The sequence below is a fragment of the Rhinopithecus roxellana genome, chromosome 17 (assembly GCF_007565055.1).
Source record: "Rhinopithecus roxellana isolate Shanxi Qingling chromosome 17, ASM756505v1, whole genome shotgun sequence".
NCBI classification, from domain to species: Eukaryota; Metazoa; Chordata; class Mammalia; order Primates; family Cercopithecidae; genus Rhinopithecus; species Rhinopithecus roxellana.
In genome coordinates, this window is record NC_044565.1 from 57,128,294 (window position 1) to 57,154,608 (window position 26,315).

A 26,315-nucleotide genomic window follows, 5' to 3' on the forward strand; every position below is an offset into this window, starting at 1 on the left:
TACTAGAAAAGCAATAAACTAAGAATGTTAGAGTTAGAAGACTCTGGAAATCATCAGGCTCATTTTCTATCAATAATCCATTTTATAAATATACAAGATATGTCAAAAATTTTCTCTGTGTCATGAATCTTCTTGAGATATCCCATTCCATAATAATCAACATCATATAAACACTTGATCTGACTCACAAAATCTCACATTTATGAACTGACTACTACAGGACTGAATAGAGTGACTGGATAGAATCCAGTAACTCTTCAGAAAATAGGTTTCATCGGTAAAGTCGCCTGGCATTATGTATACTAAAACATTTATCAAGTATCTGGGGCTATGAGGTGGAACAGGAATACAAAGCTCTTATCTTGAAAGCACAGTAAATTAAGCTAAATAGTGAAACCTAAACATCATCCAGAAACCTATAGGGTGTTAACTGTTTCCTTGAGGTACTGGTGGCATAATAAAACTACCAGGACCACCCATGGTTACAATCACAGACATGTGATGAAATAAATGACGTTTATTTCACTGTATCTCTTTGAGCTATCTCTTCTCAATTTTACTAGAGAAATAAAGGTAACTATGCAGATTTGTAGAGAATGAATTTACATTGACTCAACCCACCAAGCTTGAGTCAAACTAAACTGAATGTGTTAGGAAGTAGCGGGGAGGACAGGCACAAGCCAACCTACAATGGGAAAAGCTGATTTAGTAAACATTTTTCAAGAAATACAACTGTATAACTTTCAGAACACAACATAACAGGAATCAAGCTAGGTAATAATAAACACAGGTCTTCAGGAAACTGAACAGTTAATTCTCTATTAAACTCACATATTATGGTACACAAAACCACTCTGTTCCCTCAAAGGCAACTTGAAATATTTTTACACTAAAGTCCATTAATTTGAATAAGATTTCTAATCAGTGGACTCCAAATTATCATACATACTACTATTAGTAACGTTATTAGCTATAATTTCTACAATTATATATTGGAAGACCAGAGTTTATTATTCTTAAATTTTTACTTTTAATACAATACTTAAAAGTTAAATGTACATATATATAAAGATAAAAATAAATATTAGTAAACAATATCAGACTTTCTACATGGGAAATTAAGATTATTTCAATCTCCAAAAGAGATAGTTTAACATTTTACTACAACAGTAAAGAATATTCCTCCAGTGTTGCATGAGGGTTCTAATGCAGTCTGACATAATACAAATAGTCAACTCAATGTATTATGCCCTAAAAAGGGAAGTTAGTGTAATAAACATTGCTTGCTGATAAAGATGCAATAACTGCTGCATGAATGAACATTCCTTATGTGCCTACGATGTAGGAGGCACTTTAAATGTTTAATCTAATATTGATTCCACAGTTTCATGAGTTAAGATATTATAGATAAGAAAACCCTAGGCCCAAAGATCACACAACTAGTAAGTGGTAAGGTCTAAATTTGAATGTAGGTTTTCAAAGATCATGTTATTATTCTATCACTTCACTACAACAGGGGTATAGCATATTTGCTGTTGAGAAAATTCACTCCCAAGACAAACAAAAATGAAGTCAAAATAGAAACAATGACTCACAGGCAGACTTAACGTGACATTTCTTGGACAAATTCCCTTAATAAGCATGGAGCCAAAAAAACTGTCATTTTTCTCACCTGAGAATTTGTTCCAGTTGGTCTACCATGTCATGAAGCCTTGTGGTTGCCTCTGTCTTATCACTAATAAATTAAAAGAAGAAGAAAAAAGCCCTTAAGCTTAGTATTAGATTTTTAAATAAAATACAAAACTTAATGAAGTGAAAAAAAGGAAAGATGTTTCTTTTACGTGTACTGTATAACAATATTGCCTAAATTCATTCAGCATTACTCAAGATTCAAGAGAATAAGAAATGCTAGAGTAGAACAATATTCTCCGTTACAGATTAGTCAGATATGAGCAACTATTTTCTAGGGTACTTTTGGTTCAGTTGTACTTAAAGGTAAAAAAAAAAAAAATTACAAATCGATTGTTTAAGATGAGGTAAAGGGTAAAATCACTATTTACTACTGTTCTTTTAAACTAATGAAACAGATTAAGAAGAAGCATAGTCGTGTTGGCTTTCTCCTAGGCCTATCTACACATCTTAGGATCCCCTCCTCTCCAGGAAGTTTCCATTAGGATTCTATATCCTCAGGAAAGTTCTTACACATAATCATCCCCTGTGCGTTAAGGGAAGGGAACCCATTCACTTCAATGTTAAGGAATCAGTGGGAAGTATATCCATCACATAGATAATCCCTGGTAGGGAGTGAAGATGAAAAGGCAATGCTTTCTGAGGCAGCCAGTAAGCAGAAACTAGGAGAAACACTATCATGAAAAAGATCACAAACTAATAAAAATGTGGCTGGTAGGGAAGATTAAGTATGGCACAACATACGTGCAAGTGAATAGAGGGATATGGTGAAAAAGATTATTACTGCTATAAAAGCCCTCTTTCACCCTAGACAACTCTGTGTACCAAACACTCAACTGACAAACACTGCCCCTGCCACTCTCAGGTGTCTTCTGTGCAATGCTCCACCTGAATTCCCACAAGATCTTATGGTTTCATTTATTTTTTATTATTTATTTTTTAAGTACAATTTTCATTGTATTTTTCTCCAGAGAATAGTCTGTCTTCATTATTTAAGGACTCAGCTCCTTACATAGGCTTTAGTGGGGATTGTGGGGCAGCACCCACAGGTCAAAATCAGCGTGGGGGTGTTCGGTGCTTCACGAGATCAATTCCTGACTATTTTGCTGTGAATTGCACAACCCACACAGTAATGTAGCTTCACACACAGCTTGGGAAGCACATAGGCATTGAAGACGCTCACTTCAGAAATGTCCCTGACTGCTGCGGCCTACACTGTGTTTCGAATGACAAATTTCTTAATGCCCTTGTACTTGGGCATGCATCAGGCACAGTTCATGCAGTGAACAGGCTGCATGTGGCCGCGGCCCTTTTTGGCACGACCATTGTTCCTTCTTTTCTTTGTCACCTTGGAGGAACACACCAGAGAAAGCAATGGTTTTATTAACAAAAAGTCCAAACAAAAAATCTTTGGACTTGGAAAATTAAAAATGTCCTGCTTTGGACAAAAAACTCTCATTATTTTTAAAACTACCTGCCTGGTCTAAATGTATCTAACAATTAATCAATGCAACTTACAAATATTACACTATCTGTTTACACTAAGTTTTAGGCTTTGGACAAGAATGATGAGTGGGATATATTCTAACCGAAAGTCCTTTAGAAGATTATTCATCAGAGTTAACTTCCCTTAACACACTCAGTCAGCAGTGTGTGTGTGTGTCTATGGTTTTTTTGTTTGTTTGTTTTGTTTGAGACAGGGTTTTGCTCTGTCACCTAGGCTGGAATGCAGTGGCAGGATCATGGCTCACTGCAACCTCTGCGTCCTGGGCTCAAGCGATCCTCCTGGCTCAGCCTTCCGAGTAGCTAGAACTAAAGGTGTACGCTACCACACCCAGCTAATTTTTAAATTTTTTTGTAGAGATGGGGTTTTCCTATGTTCCCCAGACTGGTCTCAACTGATTCTCCCACCTTGGCCTTCCAAAGTGCTAGGATTTCAGGCATGAGTAACTGCACCTGGCCTTATTCAGCAATATTTTGGAAATTATCATTTTTCAGCTCTATTATAATCATTTATCACAGATATTTGAGGTACAATGTTCTTCCTTTGTGAACTGACATTCCTGAACATAATGAGTAAAGAATTTTTTAGCCAGACTAATCTGCCTAGGTAAGATGCAAAAAAATTTAATTAGATTAAGTGATTGCTCATTTCTCAAATAGCAAATGGATGTATTTATAGCTTACCATTTGATAAATAACAACTATTTTAACCACTAAAAATAAACAAATAATCACCAAGAGAATATAAATTGAAAAACTTGGCATGAAGAACAAAGAGAACCACAGAAAATATTTTGAGCCCTATGTTTTAATACAAGGCTAATTTGTAATTACAAGTTACTTAGAAAATTAAAAACATGAAATGCAATCATTAAGAAATTAATGGAGTAACAAGAAAATATCAAGCCATTCTTTGTGTTTACATAAAAAAATGTTAGATCAGAAACCAATAATCTGAAGCCAAGAAACGCTTTTGGCCATGTATACACGAGAGGCATTTCTTAGCCTACACACTCTTCAAAAACAAACATGTTAATCCCCTAACTACAACATCTACGTAGAAAATGTTTTTAATATCATAATCCTACTGATACCATGATAATCTCCTCAAAGCAGGCAAATTACTATTTAATAATTAATAGATAAGCTCTAATTGATATTTATGCTATTTGAATTTAGTGGAAAACAAAGCCTAATATATTTACTTTTAAGAGTTATGCACATGAGTTGGAAGTCAGTGATTGTGCCTGGTTGACTTAGGAACAAGAAATGAGATATGAAGCTGACAGAGGAATCATAAGGTTCCCACCGAGCCCAGTAAGGAAGAAACTCCCTGCCACTCCAGCTTTCGGAGGAAAGAGGGGCTTCTGCATCTCTTGTCACACTCCAGGGAGGAGCAATTTGACTACTGACACACTGACAGCCTTTGGGTTGAGATTTTTAAACAATGGGAACATTTTGCTACAAAAATCTATGAATACTATCCAGTTTACCTGCCTTTGGCTGCCTATGGAAGGCCTACAGTTCTCAGAGACACACTTGTACACTCTGCTGCTCTCTACTAGGGATGTGAGGTAGCCTGTATTCACACCAGTACAGGTCTGAATAATACACAGATGCTGAGTCCACTCTGATTTACCTTTCCCTATATGAAGAAGGAAGGAAGAAAAGAGAGGAGTACGAATAAACTTCTCAAGGGAAAAAATATAAGAACATTCCTCAAAGGTCTGAAGGTTATGAATTTCCAGAATGGATGAGACCATTCAGTGAACACCACAATGAATTTACATATGAAACAGAAACACATCCTTATGCTATTTCCGAACACCAAAAAAACCTTCTTTTAAAAAAAATCTATATTTAAATAGGTATTATTCAGGATGCCATTGAACTTCTCAATAATACTAGAAAGAAAAGACAAGAGTAGTACCTTCAAATTCACAAGATAAGGATTATAAGTCTATTCCATGTACAATTAAACCTTCTACCAAGTAAAAGTGTGCAATGATGGTACTTTCCTAATATGTGACAGTCTTTTAAAAAATACCTCTCAGGCAATCTTTGACAGGAAGCTATTGGACAGTATACTCCATCAAAATGAGGAAAAAGTGAAGAAAGGAGAAAGGAAAATCAAGAAATGCAATATGCAACACAAGAGAGAGGCAAACGACGTCCCAGGATAATAGATGGACAGCAGACACAGAGAACAATTCATTCATACCAATTCCAAGAAGGATGTTTCAAAAGAAAGAGAGTGAGAGAAGAAGAGACAGACAGAAAAAAAAAAAAAAAAAAAAACAACCAAAAAAAAAAAAAAAAAACAGGAAAGGAACAGAGAAATTATTAAATCGTTTTCACGACTGAAAGTGGTTTAACAGTTCTGTCAAAGCATGAGGGTGATGGAAAAAAAGAAAACAACAGAAAAGGAAATTATTCAATCCAGGAAAATCAGATAGTTGTATTAAAAGGAAAATAAACCACATCTAGTTCTGCAGTATAAACAATATTTACATAATCATAATGATTAAAACACTGGAAAATGGTAGGAGAAGTGGATATGGGAGAAGGGAAAGGACTTCCACAAAAGGAAGTCAAAATGATATAAAACTGCAAAATCAAAAAAATAACAACACGAGCATAACATTTTAAAGGAGGTAGGCAAAGACAAGGAAAAATCTACCAGTGAAAGTATTTGCTTTTTGAAGATAGGAATCCAAGAATGGGAAAAGTGGGCAGCAAACAGTTGTTTATCAGCGGATATTACTAATACCAGTCTTCTTATTCCGACTTTAACTATGTTCATACATTATTTATATTTAAAAATTAGAGGAAGATCATGTCCCTTTAAGCTCCTTTATTTTAGAAAAGCGCCTCCCCACGGCCCCACATTTTGTCTTCCTAAATGACACTAACTATTCAAAGTACAAAGACCAGTTAATGCACAGAACAGCCCACATTCAGTATTTGTCTTACTCTTCATGGTGTTATTTAACTTGTCTCTCTATTTCCCCTATTAGCTGCAAACTAGAAGTTCAGCCTAAAAGACTAATCTGATTAGACTCACGGTAAACAACTTTAGCAAAAATATTTCTTAAGGGCTGCTGTAAGACCAGGTGCTTCATACTGCATCACATCAGGAGGCATATAAGGTCAGGTAGTCTGACTATAAGTGATGCCACCTTTCACGACTTGGTTAAGATGATGGCAGTTAGAGCTCAACTTTGAAATTAAAACAAAAAAAAAGTCACTGGGGTAATACTTTGGTATCATGCAAATAACCTTTTCTCATTAATCTTTCACCTGATTTCACTTCCACTAATGACTGCATGAATAACTATTTCACAGTAGATTGCAAAATTGGTGACTGCTATCATTTGCTACCTAAGAAATAAAAATTTCCTTTGGTCAGATATGAGCCCCCCTCCCAAAATAAAAAGAAGAAATAAAAATATTCTCAAAAGTAAAAGGAAAAGAGAGAAAAGAGGGAGAAGATGAAAAGAGAGCAAAGAGAAAGAGAAAACAGAGAATGAGGCTTTCTTGTCTAAATATCTGATTTTGTAAATCGGGAAATTAATGACCAAAGAAGTAAAATGACTTGGCTAAAAGTCACAAAAGCTTAAAACAGGTCTGCTGGTATTTACCACTCTTTCATGTGTTGTTATTTATGTCCCCAGATGTGAAATTTATCATACATACTCAATTTAATAGACGGATCAGAAGAATAATTGTTACCTGACTTCCAAAGAAAAAATACAAATTTGACTTGCATACAACTAAATAATCCAAAAGCATATTAGATACATTTCCATTTAAACATAAAAACAGTTAAGAATTAGGTACATTCACTACTTAAAAGAATTCCTGTAGGCAAAGGCAAAAAACAAACAATTCATAGAATAAATATAATTAGTCCATAAATGTGAAAAAAAAAGCTTCATTAAAAACACAATTACTACCTACTGACTTATAAAAAGTAGTTTTTGTGGAGATGGTAGTGGTATTTTTGTTTTTTAATAGAAAATTACCATGTTTGACAAAATTCAGAATTTATAATTACAGTTGAACAAAACATAGAACTTCGCATATATTGGTAAGACAAGAAATGTTTATCCTAGGCAATAGGACTGAGGACGATTTTGTTTTCCTCTTTATGTTTTTTTCACATTCCCAAAATTCTCTAAGGTCAACATTTGGGGAAGCAACGTTTTTAACTGTTAGAATAAAACAACACAATTAAGACTGGCACACTGTGGATTCTTACCCATATCCTCTTTCTGGCAGACATTCTAGTATGTCATAGCAAAGAGAGAGTTGGTCATTTCGTTCACAGGTATAGATGCACTCTAGTGCTATTGCCATCAGTTGGTCCTGATCAGGAATAATTTTTTGCTGCAGCTACAGAAAATAAAGTATGTTGTATTAAATGTCAACAGATTTATAGTCAACTTTTCCATATCTCAATACTACTGTCAATAGAATATTAAATAGCACAATTAATCAACTACAGAAACAAGTCTTGATTTTTCTTTATAGATTTCTGGGGTCTTTAATAATTCTACCTGAAATCACATTTTAATTACAGAATCAACCATAAAAGATAATTTGTAACCCCATAAGCTGTGTATCAGTTGAAAACAGATTCTTCAATTTATGACCCAGTCAATATAGAAAAAAAAACACTGTGAATTAAAAAGGCAATTCATTAAGAACATTTCCAACCCTGGAGCCAAATTCTATGTGTTTCAGTTACAAAGTTACAAAAAATTCTTTAACTGATATTCAAAGATGTTACAACCCATTACTTTTCAGTAGGCACTACATATTACTCATTTAACTACAGAGTGCTGACATTCTATTCAAAAGAAGTCCAATTGTAATAGAGTACTGTGCAAATCACAAAACACATTCCATATTTCTGATGAAGAAAGATGGCTACTTAGGGTCACTTTCTATACAGAACAAAGCATTTCCCATTGCAAACCACAGATTCCCATTCTTGGAGTATTTTCCAGGATACAAAAATAACTAATTGATTTTTGTTTTTCTCATCTATAAAGTGTGAATATTAACAATACCTTTCTAAGAGGACTATTGCAAGGATTAAATTAATAAATATAGAAGGAAAAAGACAGATAAAAGTAAGAATTTGCATGCTTATATTATTAGTACCACAGCAACCAAATGAAAGTAATTTTCTTAGACCTCTTTTCAACAACGAAATAAATCTAAGATAATTTCCATGATAATAGTCTACTGGTTTTCAATGTTTTAGTAGAAATTCATCAGTAAACACAAAAGAGATAGGAAAGTGATGGAGAGAAGCTACCAAACAAGGGCATTTTCTCAGTAGAAAAGCCACATCAATGGACGTAAAAAAGAAACTTTCAAGGTTACCGGGAAAACAAAGTTTTCCAAAGCTGCCGAATTAAAGGATTTACATACATTTCTTCAAGGTACCCTTGGCCCTCCATATCTGTGGGCTCTGCTTCCCTAGATTCAACCAACCATGGATCCAAAATATCTGGGGGAAAAAGTATCTGTCTGCACCGAACATGTACAAACCATTTTTTCTTGTCATTATTCCCTAAACAATATAGTATAAAAACTATTTACTTAACATTTATATTGTATTAGGTATTTTATGTAATCCATAGAAGATTTAAAGTACACAGGAGGATATGCAAAGGTTATTGCAAATACTACATCATTTTGTATCAGGGACTTGAGCATCCATGGATTTTGGTAGCCTGGTGGTAGGAGGGCTTAAGAGGGGTCCTAAGGCAATCCCCCACAGATACTGAGGGATGAATGTATTCATTTGAGAAATGTCATCTTTAACCAAGGTTGCCAAGTGACTAACTGGCAAAATAGGAACAAGCTGAGAGTAATAAAATAAGTACTGTTGAAAATTAATAAAAACAGCTGCCTTTTCCTGATTTATTTTTCCTTCTTTCCTGTGTGTGTATATATATACAGTTTTGTTTTGTTTTTGTTTTTTTGCAGATACAAGGTTTCACTGTGTTGCTCAGGCTGGTCTCAAACCCCTGGCCTCACGTGATCCTCCTGCCTCAACTTCCCGAAATGCTGGGATTACAGGCATGAGCCACCACACACAGTCCTCTGATTTCTTATTGTGTGCCAGGTACCATTTCTAAGTGCCTTGTGTGCACTAATTTGTAAGTCTTCATAACAATCCTATAAAATTAGTACTAGTACTATTCTCATTATACATAAATGAAAAACAAACACCCTAACAGGTCAAATAATTTGCCTGAACTCAAAGAGCTAATAAGTGGTAAAGCAAGGATTCAAATCAGGCAATTGGCTCCAGACCCTAAACTAAGCAACACAGGCTCTCACAATCCTGCATTCAGGAAGAATGAAAGAAAATGAGAGAAGATATGGCAATAAAACACTCATATATGGTAAGAAAACATCCCCGGAAGATAAAAACACTGAAACCAATTTCAGTCAAGGAACAATTTGGGAAACCATTTGAAATAAAAGCCAAAGTCCTGATGTCTTACTTGTTCTCCCCACTTCCTGTCTTTCCCTCTGTGAGACGTTAAAGAACAACTTTTATTTATTTTTTTATTTTCTGAGACAGAGTCTCGCTGTGTTACCCCTCAAGTGCAGTGGTGCAATCTCGGCTCACTGCAACCTCCACCTCCCAGGTTCAAGCGATTCTCCTGCCTCAGCCTCCTGAGTAGCTGGAATTACAGGCACCCACAACCACATCTAGCTAATTTTTGTATTTTTAGTAGAGACGGGCTTTTGCCATGTTGGCCAGGCTGGTCTTGAACTCCTGACCTGAAGTGATTCACCCACCTTGGGCTCCCAAAATGCTAGGATTACAGGTTTGAGCCACTGTGCCTGGCCCTAAGGAACCACTTTTAAGTTCAATGTCCTTGAGTCCATATTTGATCACATATGCTCAAACCTTATGTTGAGAATCCTTTAACAGTCTTTCGATACGAAAGGTAAACAATAAACCTTTTGCCTTCCCGTTAAACGCCTCTATGGCCTGCTCCCATGAACCACTTACCCTTCTACATAAAGTTTTATTCCACTCAAATTAAATTACTTGCGCTTACCTAAACATGATATTAACCTGATTATGTCTCCTTGTTTTAGTCTACTCCTACCTGGAATGTCTTCTTAAGAAGACATGTCTTGCCATGTCTAAAACCTATCCAATAATCCAGTTTTATCTTCATTTGACTTTGACTTAAATTCAGCTTTCCCAGATGTCTACAGTCCTGGAGTATGCTCAATAGTTGCTAGTCCAGTGAGTAAGTCCTTACACTACTCTCATACATAGATACCCTTTTCTCTCTGTATTCCTATGGCATATTTCTTTTCTCTTCTTATGCCATTCAGCATATCTTTTAAAATATAATCTGTTGTGTCCATAAACCATACTGTTCAAATTTGTAAGACATTTTTCAATCTTTCCCTGTTAGAATCCCTATAAGATACCTAACTTCATATAGTCTAAGACACACTTCTTTTTCATCATTCCTTCCCTATGATCTCCGTTGTCACTTTTATACTGTCATTTGCCTTTTCTCAAGCAAAAAGAGGACAGCCCATCTGGGACTTTCTAAGAAGTCAATAAAATGAGTCTTCCACACCACAGGCTGCAGAGTATCACCCATACTGGATAGCAAGGTAAAATACAAAAGAATAATAATTTCTAAAAAATCTTAAAATTATGCACTATATACACTAGGAAAGAACACAGATGATAAGACAGGATACCTGGAAAATCCCAAAGAATCAAGCAATCAAAGAAATCAGTGAAGTAGCAGAATACAAAATTAACATACAAATAGCTTTTATATACACAAACATTAAACAGAGGAAATGAGGGCAGATAGTACCAACAGAGAAAACTTAAAACTTAGGAATAAATTTAACAAAAAATGTGCAAAACATCTAAAAGGAAAATTTTTAAGCAATCCTAAAAGAGATTTAAAAAGACATAAACTAATAGAACAACATCCTCTATTATTGGATACGATAGCTGAACATCAGACAAATACTGGTCTCCCTAAGTTAACGTACAAATTCAGTGCAATCACAACAAAATACCAATAAGCGATTTTATGAAAGTAGACAAACTGGTACTAAAGTTCAGATAGAAAAACAAATACACAATAACACACACACACACACACACACACACACACACACAAAACAAAAACAAAAAACGGGGAAAAAAATCCACAGAGGAATACTACCTCCTCAGACATTAAAACACACTAAACTCTCTATAATTAAAATCATGCAGTACTAGTGCATGGACAGACAGAGCAGTAGAATACAGAAACTCTAGAATTAAACCCATGTACAGATGGAAATTTCGGCATATGACAAAGGTGGCATTTCAAATCACTAGGGTATAGAGAAACGTTTTAATAAATGATGCTGGAACAATTACATAGTCATTTGGGAAAATAAAATCAGATCCATGTCTCACAATACAAAAGAATAAACTCCAAATAAATTGGGAAGAGAAAAATAAAACCATGCAAGTACTAGAAGAAAACGTGAGAGAATTCTTCCTTAACTCTGAGTATGAAAAGGCTTTCCAACCATTACTCAAAATACAGAGGCAGTAAAAGATCGAACAATTTGACTACACAAAAATAAAAAAATGAAAACATTGTATGACACAATAAACAAAGTCAAAAGACAACTGACCAATTGGGAGAAGTAGTCACAATATATGCCATAGACAAAGGGTTAGTTACACGAATATGTAAGAATTTCTAAAAATTAAGGTACAAAAGAACAAAAACCCTAGGCAAGAATGGAGTACGGACAGGAATAAGTTCAGAAAAGAGAGATAATGTCTATCTAACATATCGGAATATGTTAAAACTCATTCGTAATTAGAAAAGTGTAAATTGAAACAACACTGAAATACCATTTCTCATCTATCCCATTGGCACAAATTTTAAAATATGACAAATTCTGTTGGCAAAATTGTGGAGAAATGGGCATGCTCCTACTTGGTTGGTGGGAACGTAAATTAGAACAATCCTACTAAAGAAAAATTTGGCAATATCCAGACAACTCTTGCCTTTTTAAACCCAGCAATCTCCTTCCAGGAATATACACTGAAAATACACCAATAATTTAAAAATACATATGGACAAGGTTATTCATTGAAGCACTGCTTGTAATTGCAAAAATATTTGGAATGACATGCATCCCAATACATGGAAAGCTAGTGAGACTAAATAAGTAAGTTCTTAAAATTTTATCAGATTTAGATTTATATCCATATGTGGCTAGTGGCTACCATTTTGAATAGCATAGCTCTAGAGATACTTTTCAATTCCCGAGGACTGTACACCAAATTGCAGCCAAAAGTTTAAGGGGTTAAGTATGCCCTCCGCAAACATATCTTGCTGGGACAGGAGTCCAGGACCTGCCAAGGAGAGGGGCCTAGTAAGCACCCGACACTTCCAATACTTTCTGGAGGATTACACCCTAGGAATAAGGGAGAACAAGAAATAGGAGAGTCTTTTCAAAACTTGAAACAGCTCAATCCCTGATCAGATTACAGGGACTTCACTACTCAGAGAATAAAATGACAAAGAGAGTGGAGATTACTTGCCACATGGGTAACTGGCGAAGGATAATTTCCATATCACAGTACTGCAAATTAAAACCACAAGGAGATGCTGCTATGTACACAGCAGAATGAGTCAAATTTTTCAAAAGACCCTCAACGGCAATTACACAGGTGTTCTCTTTAGAAAAATGTCTAGCCTTACACATTATTTGTAGTTTTCTGTTATGTATGCCGTATTTGTTTTCTATTGCTGCCATAACAAATTATCACAAACTTGATTACTTAACACAAATTTATCCTCTTACAGTTCTGTAAGTCAGAAACCAAAATGGGCCTGACTGAGCTAAAATTCAGTTGTCAGCAACTGAATGTGTTCCTTCAGATGCTCTAGGAGAGAACCCACTTCCTTGCCTTTTCCAGCTTCTAGAGGGTGCCCACACTACTTGTCTCATGGCCCCTTTCTCTATCTTCAAAGACAGCATCACTCTGACAATTCTATAGCATCCTGACCACAGACAGAAAGATCTGCTACCTTTAAGGACTCATGTGGTTAGACTGGGCCCACCTGGATAATGCAGGACAGCTTTGCCATCTAAAAGTCCTTGGTTTAATCAAACCTGCAAAGCCCCTTTTGCCAGGTAAGGTAACATCTTCATAGGTTCAGGAATTAGGACATGGACATTTTGGGAGGCCATTATTCTACCTACCACACGTGCTATACGTCAGAATAAAAATATAATAAAGTAATATGCATATTTGACTATTCAAAGTCTGGTTAAGATTATCCTCATCCAAAACCTGAACAATTCAGATCCTTTGATCATTTTAACTCTGATACTAAAACTTCCTTCTTACTATTGTTCGTCTTGCTTTTAATACTTTCCATACTTTTTCATTATTATTAATTTATACACTGAATGCTTATTTATATTTTTCTCATATTTACTGTTTCCTAAGTAAGATTCTTTTCCCCCCACTCTTTATCATCCCTCTTATATCTCACTACTTTCTTTTTGGATATAATTTCCTTCTTCATGAAGTACATCCTTGAATAATTCTTTCAGGATGGGTCTGTAAATGATAAACTCTCTCAGTTTTCAGTTATCTGTAAAAAGTCTTTATTACACTCACATTTGAATGATAGTGTCTCTATGTAAAACATCCTGGGTTAGAAATGCAGTATACTATGTAGCTTAAAGGTTTTGAAGTCACACTACTTAGGCTTAAATCCCTAATGCATCAGTAAATAAGAAACATATAATGTGAGCAAGCTAACTAACTACTCTGCTTTTCTGAATCTATAAAACGCAAACAATGATAGCTATATAGTCATAAAAAATTTTAAATGAGTTAATACATGTGAAATGTTTAAAACATAACTACCAAAGAAAAAGCATTAAGTAGCCAGGCACGGTGGTTCGTGCCTAGAATCCAAGTGCTTTGGGAGGCTGAGCCGGGAGGACTGCTTGAGGCCAGGAGTTCGAGACCAGCCTGGGCAACGTAGCAAGACACCATCCCTACAAAAAGGTTTTTTAAAAGCATCAAGTAAATGCTGGCTATCATGAACTATTAGGTTGACTTAAATATCAAGGTTAATTTTCCTCAACATTTAACACATGTATATTATTTCATTGTCTTCTGGTATCCATTGTTCTTAAGAAGTCTGCTTTCAGATTTACGGTTTTCCTTTGACTGTACTTTTGTTTACACTAGGCCACTTTTAAGATTCTCTCTGTGTCCGTGGTATCCTTAAGTTCCATTACAGTGCATCTAAATATAGGCTGAACTGTATTTCACTTATCTTCCTCAAGATCTGAATGCACCTCGTATCTTTCATTGATTTTAGGAAAGTCCCACGTTGAATACTGCCTGCTTATTGTCATCTCTAGTCTCTTTCTGGAATGCTTATTCTCTTCCTGAAACTCTTATGTCAGACCTGCTCTCGCTATCCTCAATGTCTTTTAACCCTGTATATTTTTCATTTCTTCACCTTCATGTGTAACAATCCAGAAAATTTCTTAGATTATCTTCAATATTTCAATTCTTTCTTAAATTGTAGCCAAAATTCTTTTGAATCCATCCATTTAATGTTTTGCTTTTATTACTACAGTTTCAACTCTAGAAGTTCTATTTGCTTCTTTTTCAAATCTTTTCTTTTTTCACAATTTCTCCTTCCTATCTCATGGTCTTTATTTATTTCCTCACATCCTAAATATTTAAAATATTCATTTTATAGCCTGCATCGGATCATCTATTACCAGAAGGGAAGGGGAGCAAGGCCTGCCACTGAGTTTTGCTCAAAGTTTACTTTCCTTTTGTGTTTTATAAAGTTGGATTGTAAACTCATCTTTATCAAAGCTTTATCTATAAGAATCTTGTACAGTCTAGATTAAAGTGAGTCCTTCAGAGAGGTTTTGTTTTTGCTACTACCAAGCAAACTAAGTATCACCAGCCCATGTCCAGTTTTATCACAGGTCACAGAGGAGTATTAATTGAAAGCACATATCCATGTTAGGCAAGCTTGTTGTTTGACTGCTCAGAAAGCAACTCCCTGCCCCCACATTCCCCGCTCCCCTCGAATCCAGAATACATGCCCAGGGAGCCACGCTCCTCTGCTGATTTCATGTGCCAACGGATGAGCAGTTTCCTACTCTACACTTTTATTGACAATGCATCCTTTAAAGAGCCCTGGCATTATACAGAAGTCTTATTTCTTCTTTTTCTTTCATTTTCTGCATGATAAAGAGTCTTTAATTTTAAATGAGTATCAGTTTACCAAGTAATAACATGTAGAAAGTTTGTGAATTCTATTATCTGGTTTGGATTAAGAGAAACTAAATGTAGCCCAAACAATTCACAAGTATTCATTATTCTAACCGTTAGCAAGAATAAACTACTTTAAGGCTTGCTGCGACTTCTCACAGGTTCAAGTAACTATTTAATATTTTTTCATAAAGCCCACGACCTTCAAGAAAGTGTTAGAACAAAAAAAAAAAATTATTTCATCCTTTTTTTCTTCAAAGAAGTGCATTTCTTTTTGCTAGATCTAAGAAAGAAAAAGTCAACATTGATTTATGTGTACTTGAGCTAAAAGGCATAGGAAAACAGACAACATGTGCTCATTAAATTTCTAAGAAATATGAGAAAAAATAAAATCTTTGGATAAGTTCTAAGTCTGTACAAAGAAGCTAGACTTGTTACTCTCAAAAAATTAAAAGACCAACTGTATAATATACAGAAATAATTTAATGCCTTTTCACAAGAACATAACTTGAGCTTTGCTAAAGCTTCATATTCCACGAGGGCATCTAAAATGCCAGTCCATGAAACAGGTGCTCCTTTCTTCTGGAAGTTTCCAGGGATTTCTAGCCAATATGGCAAAGGTTGTCGAAGACTTCATCCCAGTTCTGCTAGAAGTAGGTCTGGAAGACAGGCATCTTCCTGTGGGTCTCCTGCAGTTCCGTGGGATCCTAGTGCTGTAGCTTCCTTGGCCTTGAACACTTTCTCCCTCTGTAGGCTGTTCAATTTCAGCCTGAGTTATGGCATTGGCCTGTTTCCTCCTCCTGTTCTTTTGCGTGGTACCCCTCCTCAGTGGATGGCTTCTCAGCCTACAGCATCTGCTGGCCAAGTGATTGGCCACGGCTGTGGTGACTCTGAAGTCAAGGCAAGCGCCCTAAATCGGCTCCAGGGTCAGCTGACCAGGTCACTCACGATCTACCAGAAGTCTGACTTCTGACTCATCATTTTAAAGACTTCACCTTCTATCTCAAGACAGGTATTAAAATTCACTCCTCTACAGGTTTTCAAGACCACAATCCCTATCCCTAGCCACTCCCTCCTTCTCATGAGTATTTCTCTAACTTCTACCTCTCTCTTCACTTTTGCCTGGTAGAAATTTCCCTTGTTTTCCTAAAAGTTCAACTATGCAGATAAACAGATTTTTTAAAATTAACATTTTAATGAATACTTCTAAATATTTTAGTGGTAACATTTTTAGAATTTCTAGTCAATGATATTGCCAGCTACAAAAATTTATATTCATCTTTATGTTTTTTGAGTTTTCTAAATATTCTACAGTAAGCATTAAATAAGAAAAGGTCATTTTCAAACCAAAATTGCTCACTGATATATGTAATAAAAATGAACCAAAAAGATGGCACCTAACAAAGCTATGATACCTAGTGAAGTCCTATTTGTTAAAAGAAGAGTGGACATTTAAAGCAGTTGTTCCTGGTTTTCCATCAAAATCACGAATAAATTGTCAAACGCATACTCAGGATGCTTCTGCTAATTTCCAATCCATTATATCTGGATTGAGCACAGAAAATGCTAAGAAAAATGCACATGGTTCTGAGGCACAGATACACTCAAAAATTACTAGTTTAGAAGTCAGAGAACAATATGAGAAGGCGGAAGCTTTTGGCCCCCAGTTATCCCTACCTAGGACTAGCCCTAATTTCTTCCCAAGTTTCACTTTCCAAGGAGGAATCCAAGCAAAGAACAATGGCTTAAAATCAGAAAGGAGTACTTTAAGATACTATTTTTAAAAAGAGGAAGGTTTGAGGCGTATGTGATGGTTTCAAAGACAAATGTGGCAGCCAAGTGTAGTGGTAGCACTGGGATATGTCTCAAGATCCATTTCTTTATCATTATGACTCTGGTCAATTTCATTATCATTCCCAAGTATTCACTCCTCTCTTCCTTTGAGAGGATTATTCTTCCCTGCCCCATTAACATCAAGCTTGCCCATGAGACGTTCTTTGACCTGTGAAATGTAAAGAAGTAACCTAAGCTACCTTTGGACTGAAGTTTTGTGAGCCACTGTGTGTATCTACTTTGTTCTTTTTCCTGTGCCACAAGAGAGAAAAGGGGAATGTTCTTTCTTCCTGAGTCCCCAAATGAATAAGACATGGGACATAGCAGAGGCCAACCACAGCTGACATGACACTTGTGAGAAACAAATGTTCACAGTCCTAAGCTACTAAGATATAGATGTCACTTGTTAATGTAGCATAACTTAGTCTATCCTGTCTGATACAGAAATAACTGCACCTATTACATTACTAAAAATACTTTGTGCATGATTCATGGAAGCTCTGAGGTGCACTGTTTTTGCAAGTAATCAAGTAAAATACAAACAAGGCTCCCTGCACAATTTTAGTAAAGCAAACAAATGTAATCAAGTTATATAAAGCAACATAATAAAATACAGTGTGAAATTTATAACATTCAAAATAGAAGTCACCTGTGTCAAACCCTGGCAAATGGAGCTGGGGAGAGCCATGAAGTTGGGGTGGGAGGGGGGGGCTCTTAGATATCATTTGCCTAATAACAGGAACTATCACAAAAATTTTTCCCAAACCACAGTTGACTACATGAATCACACAAGGACAGCTAATTACTTCTACATAAACACTTGCCTATTTCAAAAACTCTCTCAAGTCCAACCCAAAACTACAAGAGCCTAACCATAACTCCAAGATTACAAAGCCCTATCTTACTACAACTGATGCTTGCAAATCAGAATTCACCAGCTCTTGTAAGACACTGCCAGCACCAAAAAAATTTCTTTTCAAAACAACTTGCACAACCTCCTCTTTCCCCAGTAAACCCTAATCTATTCCTTTAATCTCCACACACACTGGAAGCCACTTTGGTCTGTATGCGTGTCCTGAATTGCAGTTCTACTTCTCAAATATTGTTCCCAAATAAAATCTTGAGATTTGTCTTGTTGTATTTTTTATATTGATACCAGTTTCAATCATTCATTCATTTATTCACTTGCCCTGCCAAAATTTGCTGACATTTGCTCTCTACTAGCCACCATGCAATTCCCTGGTAATAAGGAGATAAGTAAGACCTAGAGGATATACACAGAAAGCAAAGGGAGAGAGACAAACATGTAAACAAATAAATACAGCACAGTATGACAAGAGCTATAATAGAGACAGAGTATGAAGACAGAGAAGTCACAGAAGGTTTCATAACAGAGAGAATCTTAGCAGGACCTTGAAGGATAGGCAGGTATTTGTTAAGTGAAGTAAAGGGGATCACTACTCCAAACAAAGGAAGCAGTTCGCAGCACACGGAGGGCCAAGAGTGAACCAGACAGGGGAGGAGTTAAGAAGTTCCATGTGGGTATCCTAGTGCATACACGGAGAGAAATAAAGCTAAAGGGCAGACAGGAAGCAGACAGCAAAGAACCTTACAAGCCACTCTAGAGATCCCAACATTTACCGGTAAGCAATGGTCAGTCACTGAAAACCTTCCACAGATTATGACATGATCACATGTATGTTGTAGAAAGACAGCACTGAGAGAAATACAGAAGTTGGGTTGGAAAGGAAAAGCCCAAGAACATCGCTGTTTTCTGCTTTGAGATTCACATATTTCAACAAGGCGAATGGCTGTATGTTTTATTCAAAAGCCACATGCTAAATTGCCAAGTAAAAACAACAAAAAGCTGACTATATACAAAGGATTTATGGAAGTATAACACACAAGATTACTGGAAAGAATTTAAAGTCACTTCTTTCTTCCTCATAAAACATTCATATTTAATCCATCTTGCTTCTCACAAAGTATTCTGCTGCCATAAGCAATCCACCCTGATTTCACCATCCCAAACTTAAAATCAGATTACTAAGAGCAAACTGCTTAAGAGAAGATAGAAAATTTTAAATACCCAATTAACAGATATATTTCTGACAGACCAACCTTTTAGAAACCAAAACATATCTAATATTAACTAAGCAATGTTTTCCTCTCTATCTTGATTATACTGGTCCATGACCATGTATCTACCAGACACTGCTAATGAAGGCTGGTGCAAAGAAACAGTCCCAGCCAGAATTTAGAATTGGAAGGAGCCCCAAATGGCTTCTGCTTGAACCCCAATATAATGTTTTGAACCTTACTACAAAGTCAGCGCCTTCCGTGGCTCTGCCAACTTGCTTGCATACCCACCAATGGAAAGGGAGACATTATCTCTTGAAATGGTATATTTGATCTATGGCTAAATTTTTAGGTTTGTGATATTGCCAAAGTATACTGCACTTAACAAAATGACTACACTACCAGGAAACACGAACAATCATTTGTACCCTTTAGAAATACAAAGCTATACATATATAGTAGTCGTAAGCAAATATAAGAATTACAAAGAATAATTACAAAATGTCAGCCAGGTGCAGTGGTTCACACCTGTAATCCCAGCACTTTGGGAAACCGAGGTGGGAGGATTACCTGAGGTCAAGAGTTTGGGACCAGCCTGGTCAACACGGTGAAACCCCGTCTCTACTAAAAATACAAAAATTAGCTGGGCATGGTGGCACACGCCTGTAGTCTCAGTTACTTGGGAGGCTGAGGCAGGAGAATTGCTCGAGCCCGGGAGACGAAAGTTGCAGTGAGCCAAGATTGTGCCACTGCACTCCAGCCTGGCAGACAGAGTGAGACTCTTTCTCAAAAAAAAGAAAGAAAGAAAAAAGGAATAATTTCAAGATGACTTATGATAACTTAAGGATTTGCATAAATACTGTGAAGGTCCTCAAGGGCAGAAACATTCCCTTTTCCTGTTTGTGGTAGGAAAAAGTGTAGTGGTTAAGGACACAATTGTGGAATTAGAATACTATGTTTAAATCCTGGTTTCTCTACTTACTGTGTAACCCTGGGCAATTACCCTATTCACTTTATATCACAATTTTCATTTCTTGTAATATTAAGATAATAAAAGTATCTATGCCATAGGATTATTATAAGGATTAAATGAGGTAACACTGGGAAAGTCATGTATAGAAGAATTCAATACTTGCCAACTATTAGTCTTCTTGGTATTGCCAGTTTCTTAAATATAGTAGATGGCAAACAAACTTTGGAATGAAATCAATCAAAACAAACACAATTTTACAAACTTTCAAAAAATTTGGACTATGCTGTTAAAACTTTTTAAACAATAAAATGACAACCACTTGTTTTTCTGTTTAAATAGAAATTACCTGCAAAGCCTACTATAAAAATTGTATAAATAAAACCTAATACTCTAGAGGAAAAAGTGTACAGAATTTTAAGAAGTTAGTTTCTACTTACATCTGGTTTGGAATGCTGAAATATCTTCAGGGGAAATTTTAAGTCCCCTTTAGCTAAAGCTACTAAATATTCTTTCAATAGCTCATTAGCCACACCAGGCGACTGTTTCTCACAACGATGAAGAAAGGGAACCATCCACTGGTAGGCACTTGTCACATATTTGTTCTCGGAACACTAAAAGTACAATCAAGCAAAACAGACAAACAAGAATGAAGTTTAACTAAATGTCTTATATCAGACAGCAAGTTCTAAAGCTTACAGGTCCTCAGACTGATGTTAAACAGTGCAAACCCAACACTCTAAAACACACAGTCCAGTTCACCACTCACGTGTGGATTGACAGGTAGCAGGAAAATGAATCACCTGCTACTGGGGCTAGTAGAGCTGACAGCAGCAATATCACTATGGCTCATCAATATCACTACGGCTCATCAATATCACTATGGCTCATCTCTTTACATCATAAGCAATGTGGGGTCCCAAGGAGCCTAAGCTCAGCTCTAGAAAACCAACATGCTGCTACTCCAGCTCAGTCAGGAGGTTGTCCAGAGCAAAGAGAAGGCATACCCAAAAAGAGAGCGAGTATAAAAAGAGGCAGAGACAGACAGAGGAGACCTTAGATCAACAAAGGGTGAACAAAGCGTGAACGAAAAAAGTAGAAAGAGAGATAGACAAATAAGCACAGGTTCTAAAATAGGGGACACTAGAAAATAGGGTTTCATCTATAAAAGTCAGGAATCTCTCCCTTCTTTTTCCTCTTCCTCTTTGTTTTGTTTTGCCCCTTTATAACCACCTTTACAAAATTTCAGATGACAGAGATAGTTTCACTCATTATGGTTTCTCTTAATTATCCCTTAAAAGATACACCTAAAGCTCTTAAGAGGCGTCAACATACAACACAAATTAATTTTAATTAGGTAGATTATCAGGAAAAGAAACTAATAAGATAACAGGAAGGTAAAGACAGAGGGAGAAACAAAAGGAAGATAAGCCGGGCGAGGTGGCTCATGCCTATAATCCCAGCACTTTGGGAGACCAAGGCAGGTGGATCACCTGAGGTCAGGAGTTCAAGACCAATACCTAGCCAACAAAGTGAAACCCTGTCTCTACTAACAATGCAAAAAAAAAAATTTTTTTTTTTTTTGCCTTTTTGTTGGCGGGCGTCTGTAATCCCAGCTACTCGGGGGGCTGAGGCAGGAGAATCACTTATTGAACCCAGGAGACAGAGATTACAGTGAGCCAAGATCGCACCACTGCACTCCAGCCTGGGTCACAGAGTGAGACTCCGTCTCAAGAAAGAAAAAAAAGAAACAGAAAAAGGAAGATAAATATAAGATGGGGGAAAATGTGGAAGGGAAGGAGAGAGAAAGAGTCCAGGGAGGAAAAAGAACCCATCATGCAGTTGTGACTCTGCCCCTTCTTCTGGCCCATTCAACCTAAGCTTCCAACGAGCAAAAGACTAGAAAGAGCATTGGCAGCTACCACCTCCACAGCACCATCCTTCTTGCCTGTTGACTCTGTGGCCAGAGTAGAAATAAGGTCCTAATTTTGGGGAAAAATCATGGAATGATCTAAAAACCAGTGGGAAAATTCTCTTAAACACACTAACCCTGAAGCCAAGATGTTTTCTTCACACAACCACCTAGTCCTCTTAACCCTGATACTTTTTCCAGTCCTTGAAATTGTAAGTAATTGGGAATTTTAACAAAGTGATAGGTTAGAAACAGGATTACTAGAATCACTAGCTACTTTAGAAATACACCTAACTAGAAGGGAAACAAAAAAAAAGTTATATGGATGGGTCTGAGTAAAGGGCAAGCAAGGTATAAACACAACCAAAATAGTTTTATATGTGTTTCGTAAGTTCTCCATAATATTTTATTGTGAAAAAAGTCAATCTTTATTTACCGACTTCTCGGGTGTGGAGAACATTTCATCTTTGGTTTGAGAAATATATTTATCAAAGTTCATAGAAAATGCTTTAAAGTGTTTCAAAAGGAAGTTAAAATAAAACCTACGCTATTCATCAGTAATCTTAGTTTTTCAATGTCTTTCATCTGCTGGAGTTCTTTCAGGGTTAGAGTTACGTCACACCCGGCTTCATAAACCAATGTTTCCAGAGTAACCAAATTATCACAGAGAACCAGCAAACCAGGAATATTACGCTCCATCCCAAGTCGAATAAGTGACAATGCACAGTCCACCTAAAATTGAAAAGCAACAATAAGTCTCTGAGGATTATATATTTCTCATCTATTCTAAAGTAAAAGTCTCCGGTACAGAATCTAATTCTTATAATCATTTATAAAATTACATTACCAGTAACATATGTTTTTTATTTACTGCAAAAACAACAGAGTCCTTTATCAAATATATCTGCATCAAACTGTTGCAAATGAATTAAACAATCAGCAAGAAATACGGAAGATAAGAGAAGGACAATGAACCTATCATAAATTTGTAGAGTGTTACAGTTCACAATGCAGCTTTATATATTTCTCTTTTTAATTCTTACAACATTATATTTACATAACAAGTAGAGAAAAAACACATATCTATTAATGATAATGCCAAAATAACCTTATTTTTACTATTACCACTCTGCTTCCAAAAAGAACGTTTGTTTCGAAGGTTTTACTTTTATATTCCTGTTTAGTATCTATCCTTTCACACTCCCTCCCATAGAAAAGTCATTCAATAAATATTTGCTGAATAACGATGGTACAAACACTTTCTTAGTCTCAATTCAAATATTTAGCCTTCAAAAGACAAAAACACAGAATGATATTCCTGAAGATGCTCAGGAAACAGCCATTTGACCCCTATTGCCTGGTCAAGTTTATGAACTGATACACCCTCTGAGTGATGGAGAAATGATCTAGTGTAGTCTAAAGCCATTATCTCTCAAATTACTTCTTACTCTCCTATTCCCAATTATTTATGAGGACCTACTATGAGATAAGCACCATTCGCCATTTGTGTTAGGAATACAAAACTGAGTAAGAGGAGGTCTCTTCCTTCAAAGATCTCTCAGCCTTGTAGGAAAAGACAACCACAATGGCTGAAGCAGAGTGCGGTGAGTGCTGTGTGTGATGCGGATCCCACAGAAGACAGCACTTAGCTAGCCTGAGAGGGTCCCAGAGGAGGGAACCCTTAGCATGGACTTTAAAGAATCAAGTGGTATTCGTTAGGTGAGGAAGGAAGATTATGGGAAGGAGAGCAGCATGGAATGCAGAGATGCATGGTGAGTTGTGAAAGTACAATTCCATGTGACTGAAAAGCAGCTATGAAGGGAAGCGATGAGAAAGATGGCTAGAGTAGCAGGGACAGGCAGGATCATGACCGCTGTGTGTCAAGCGAAGGAACACGCAGCTGATCAGGAAAGCAAAGGATTTCTGTGTGAGACATGTCACAAATAGACCTACACTTTGGAAAGAATATTAAGCATTTACTGACTGATGAACGAAATGTGCCTGATGAACTGGAAACGGACTAGAGTGAAAATAGGCAGGCTGGTCAGAAGAATTATGGTTACCAGTATTAGAGAAATTCTGACAGAAATAACACTGATTTCCCATTTATTGACTGATTAGTTCACACATTTATTCACAGAGAGTAAATACTTGTAGCATATTTCCAATGTACTGGGCAAAAACAGTAAGGGGCTAAACTATGACAGTGCTCCTGAAGACATACAAGAGAAAGAACATAACAGATAATTAAGCATATCGAATTTGTGAAATTTGGTCAGAGCAGATGAGAAATTTGAGTAAAAAGGAGTCTAGAACGATTTCTCATCTAATCCACATGAGAAATTCATATATACACATGTGTGTGTGTGTGTGTGTAGAAGAGTACATTTATCAAAAGTAAAAATTGTGTATGTGTGACTGTGTGTGTCTGTGTGTGTGTGTCTATGGGAGTGTGTGTGTGGTAGTGTGTGTGTGTGAGCGTGTGTGTGTGAGTGCATGTGTGAGAGAGTGTATGAGTGTGTGTGTTAGAGGCAAGGTCTTGCTATACTGCCCAGGTTGGAGTGCAGTGGGCTATTCACATTACAGCCTTGAGCTCTTGGGCTCTAGTGATCTTCCCACCTCAGCAACAGAGAAAGACATGTGCCACCATGCCATGCCTGGCTTTTAATCCTATATTGACCATGTTGCTTCTGAGGTGCCCATGAGACATCTTGATACAGATGTCCAATAGTAGGTCCAAGAAGAAGAAAAAACTTGTGCCAAAGTACATATACTTGGTTGATGATGATATTTGAGAACTGTCAGCACACATATCGTAGAACAATATTTGGGGAGAGGGACCTAAATGGGTCACAACTGCAGACTCTCCTCTAGTAATAACAGCAGCACGCTGGGCAATAGCAATAATTAAGGGACAAGGCCAAACAACATGAGCCCCAGGACGAGACTACAATGAATGGCTAAGAAAACACAACAAACACCTTAAATAATATCACAGAAGCCGAAAAAGAACTACAAGAAAGAAACAGTGAATAGTGTCAAAAAACAAGGATGTTAAACCACAAATGAAGGGAACATGACATTAAGAGGCAGACTGAGGTGGGCTATCAGACTTACTGAGTGTGGTCTCAGTGGGGCAGTGGGAGTCACCAGGCTGTGGGGAAATGAGGAGTAAACAAAAAGCAGAGTGGCTATTTCTGAGCTGAACTGTGACAGAAATAAAAAGCAAAAAAAAAAAAAAAGCAGCAGCAGCCAAGGAGAATGTGGCTCTATATTTTTATTTATAAAATGCGAGGGATGTGAATTTTATGCCTACAAAAAGGGGAGGGGCAGAGAGAGTAGACTCAGTATAGAAGGGGAGGTAAAAGAAACAAGCCAGAGAAAACAGATGGCTGAGAAAGCCAATCTAAGCAGGCGGGACTGTGGAATCTAGAGCAAGGTAAGGAAAGAAAGTGGTTCTGACCAAAAGAGGAGAGCCCTCTTCCTCAGGAAAAGCTGGAAGGAACAAGTGCAAATGGAATGGAGTTCTCAAATTTTCAAATAAAATTCAAAGCCAAATCATGTTCTGAGACTGATGAGGGAAGTGGTGGGGTAAAAGGAGTAGAGGAGAAGGGGAATACGGGGCAGCAATGTAATGCCAAGAAAAAATGCCAGGCAATAATAAAGGCACACTCACAGCCCTTCAAAGACCTAGGGAAGAACAACTGAAGATAAAGTGAAGGAAGAAGAAATGCATTTCAGTTGGAAAGAGTGGTGCAAATAAATATAAGGGGGGAACAGTAGAGGGAGGTACAGTATGAGGCAAAACATGGGGGCTCTCGCAGTACTTCAACAGATACATGTTTTTTTTAACTTAATGCCTACTAATAAAAACAAAGTTCAAGTCTGAAAGAATACATCTACCTTTATAACAAGTTAAAAAAAAAAACTCTATCTCAAATGAATTCTCAGAAAGCATTAAGAAAACTTGATGCATACAG

At 36.7% G+C, this 26,315-nt stretch overlaps 1 protein-coding gene across 2 annotated transcripts in view; it reads right to left on the bottom strand.

The window, feature by feature from the left end:
* NBAS (NBAS subunit of NRZ tethering complex) overlaps window positions 1-26,315 on the bottom strand; it is a 459,930-nt gene that overhangs the window by 294,370 nt on the left and 139,245 nt on the right. For both annotated transcript variants that reach the window (XM_030921163.1, XM_010354668.2), the window contains exons 24-27: window positions 22,882-23,067; window positions 20,864-21,037; window positions 7,454-7,587; window positions 1,673-1,735 (exon numbers count right to left, since the gene is read on the bottom strand). In XM_030921163.1, coding sequence (XP_030777023.1) covers window positions 1,673-1,735; window positions 7,454-7,587; window positions 20,864-21,037; window positions 22,882-23,067 — 557 coding nt within the window. The remainder of the gene's footprint in view (window positions 1-1,672; window positions 1,736-7,453; window positions 7,588-20,863; window positions 21,038-22,881; window positions 23,068-26,315) is intronic.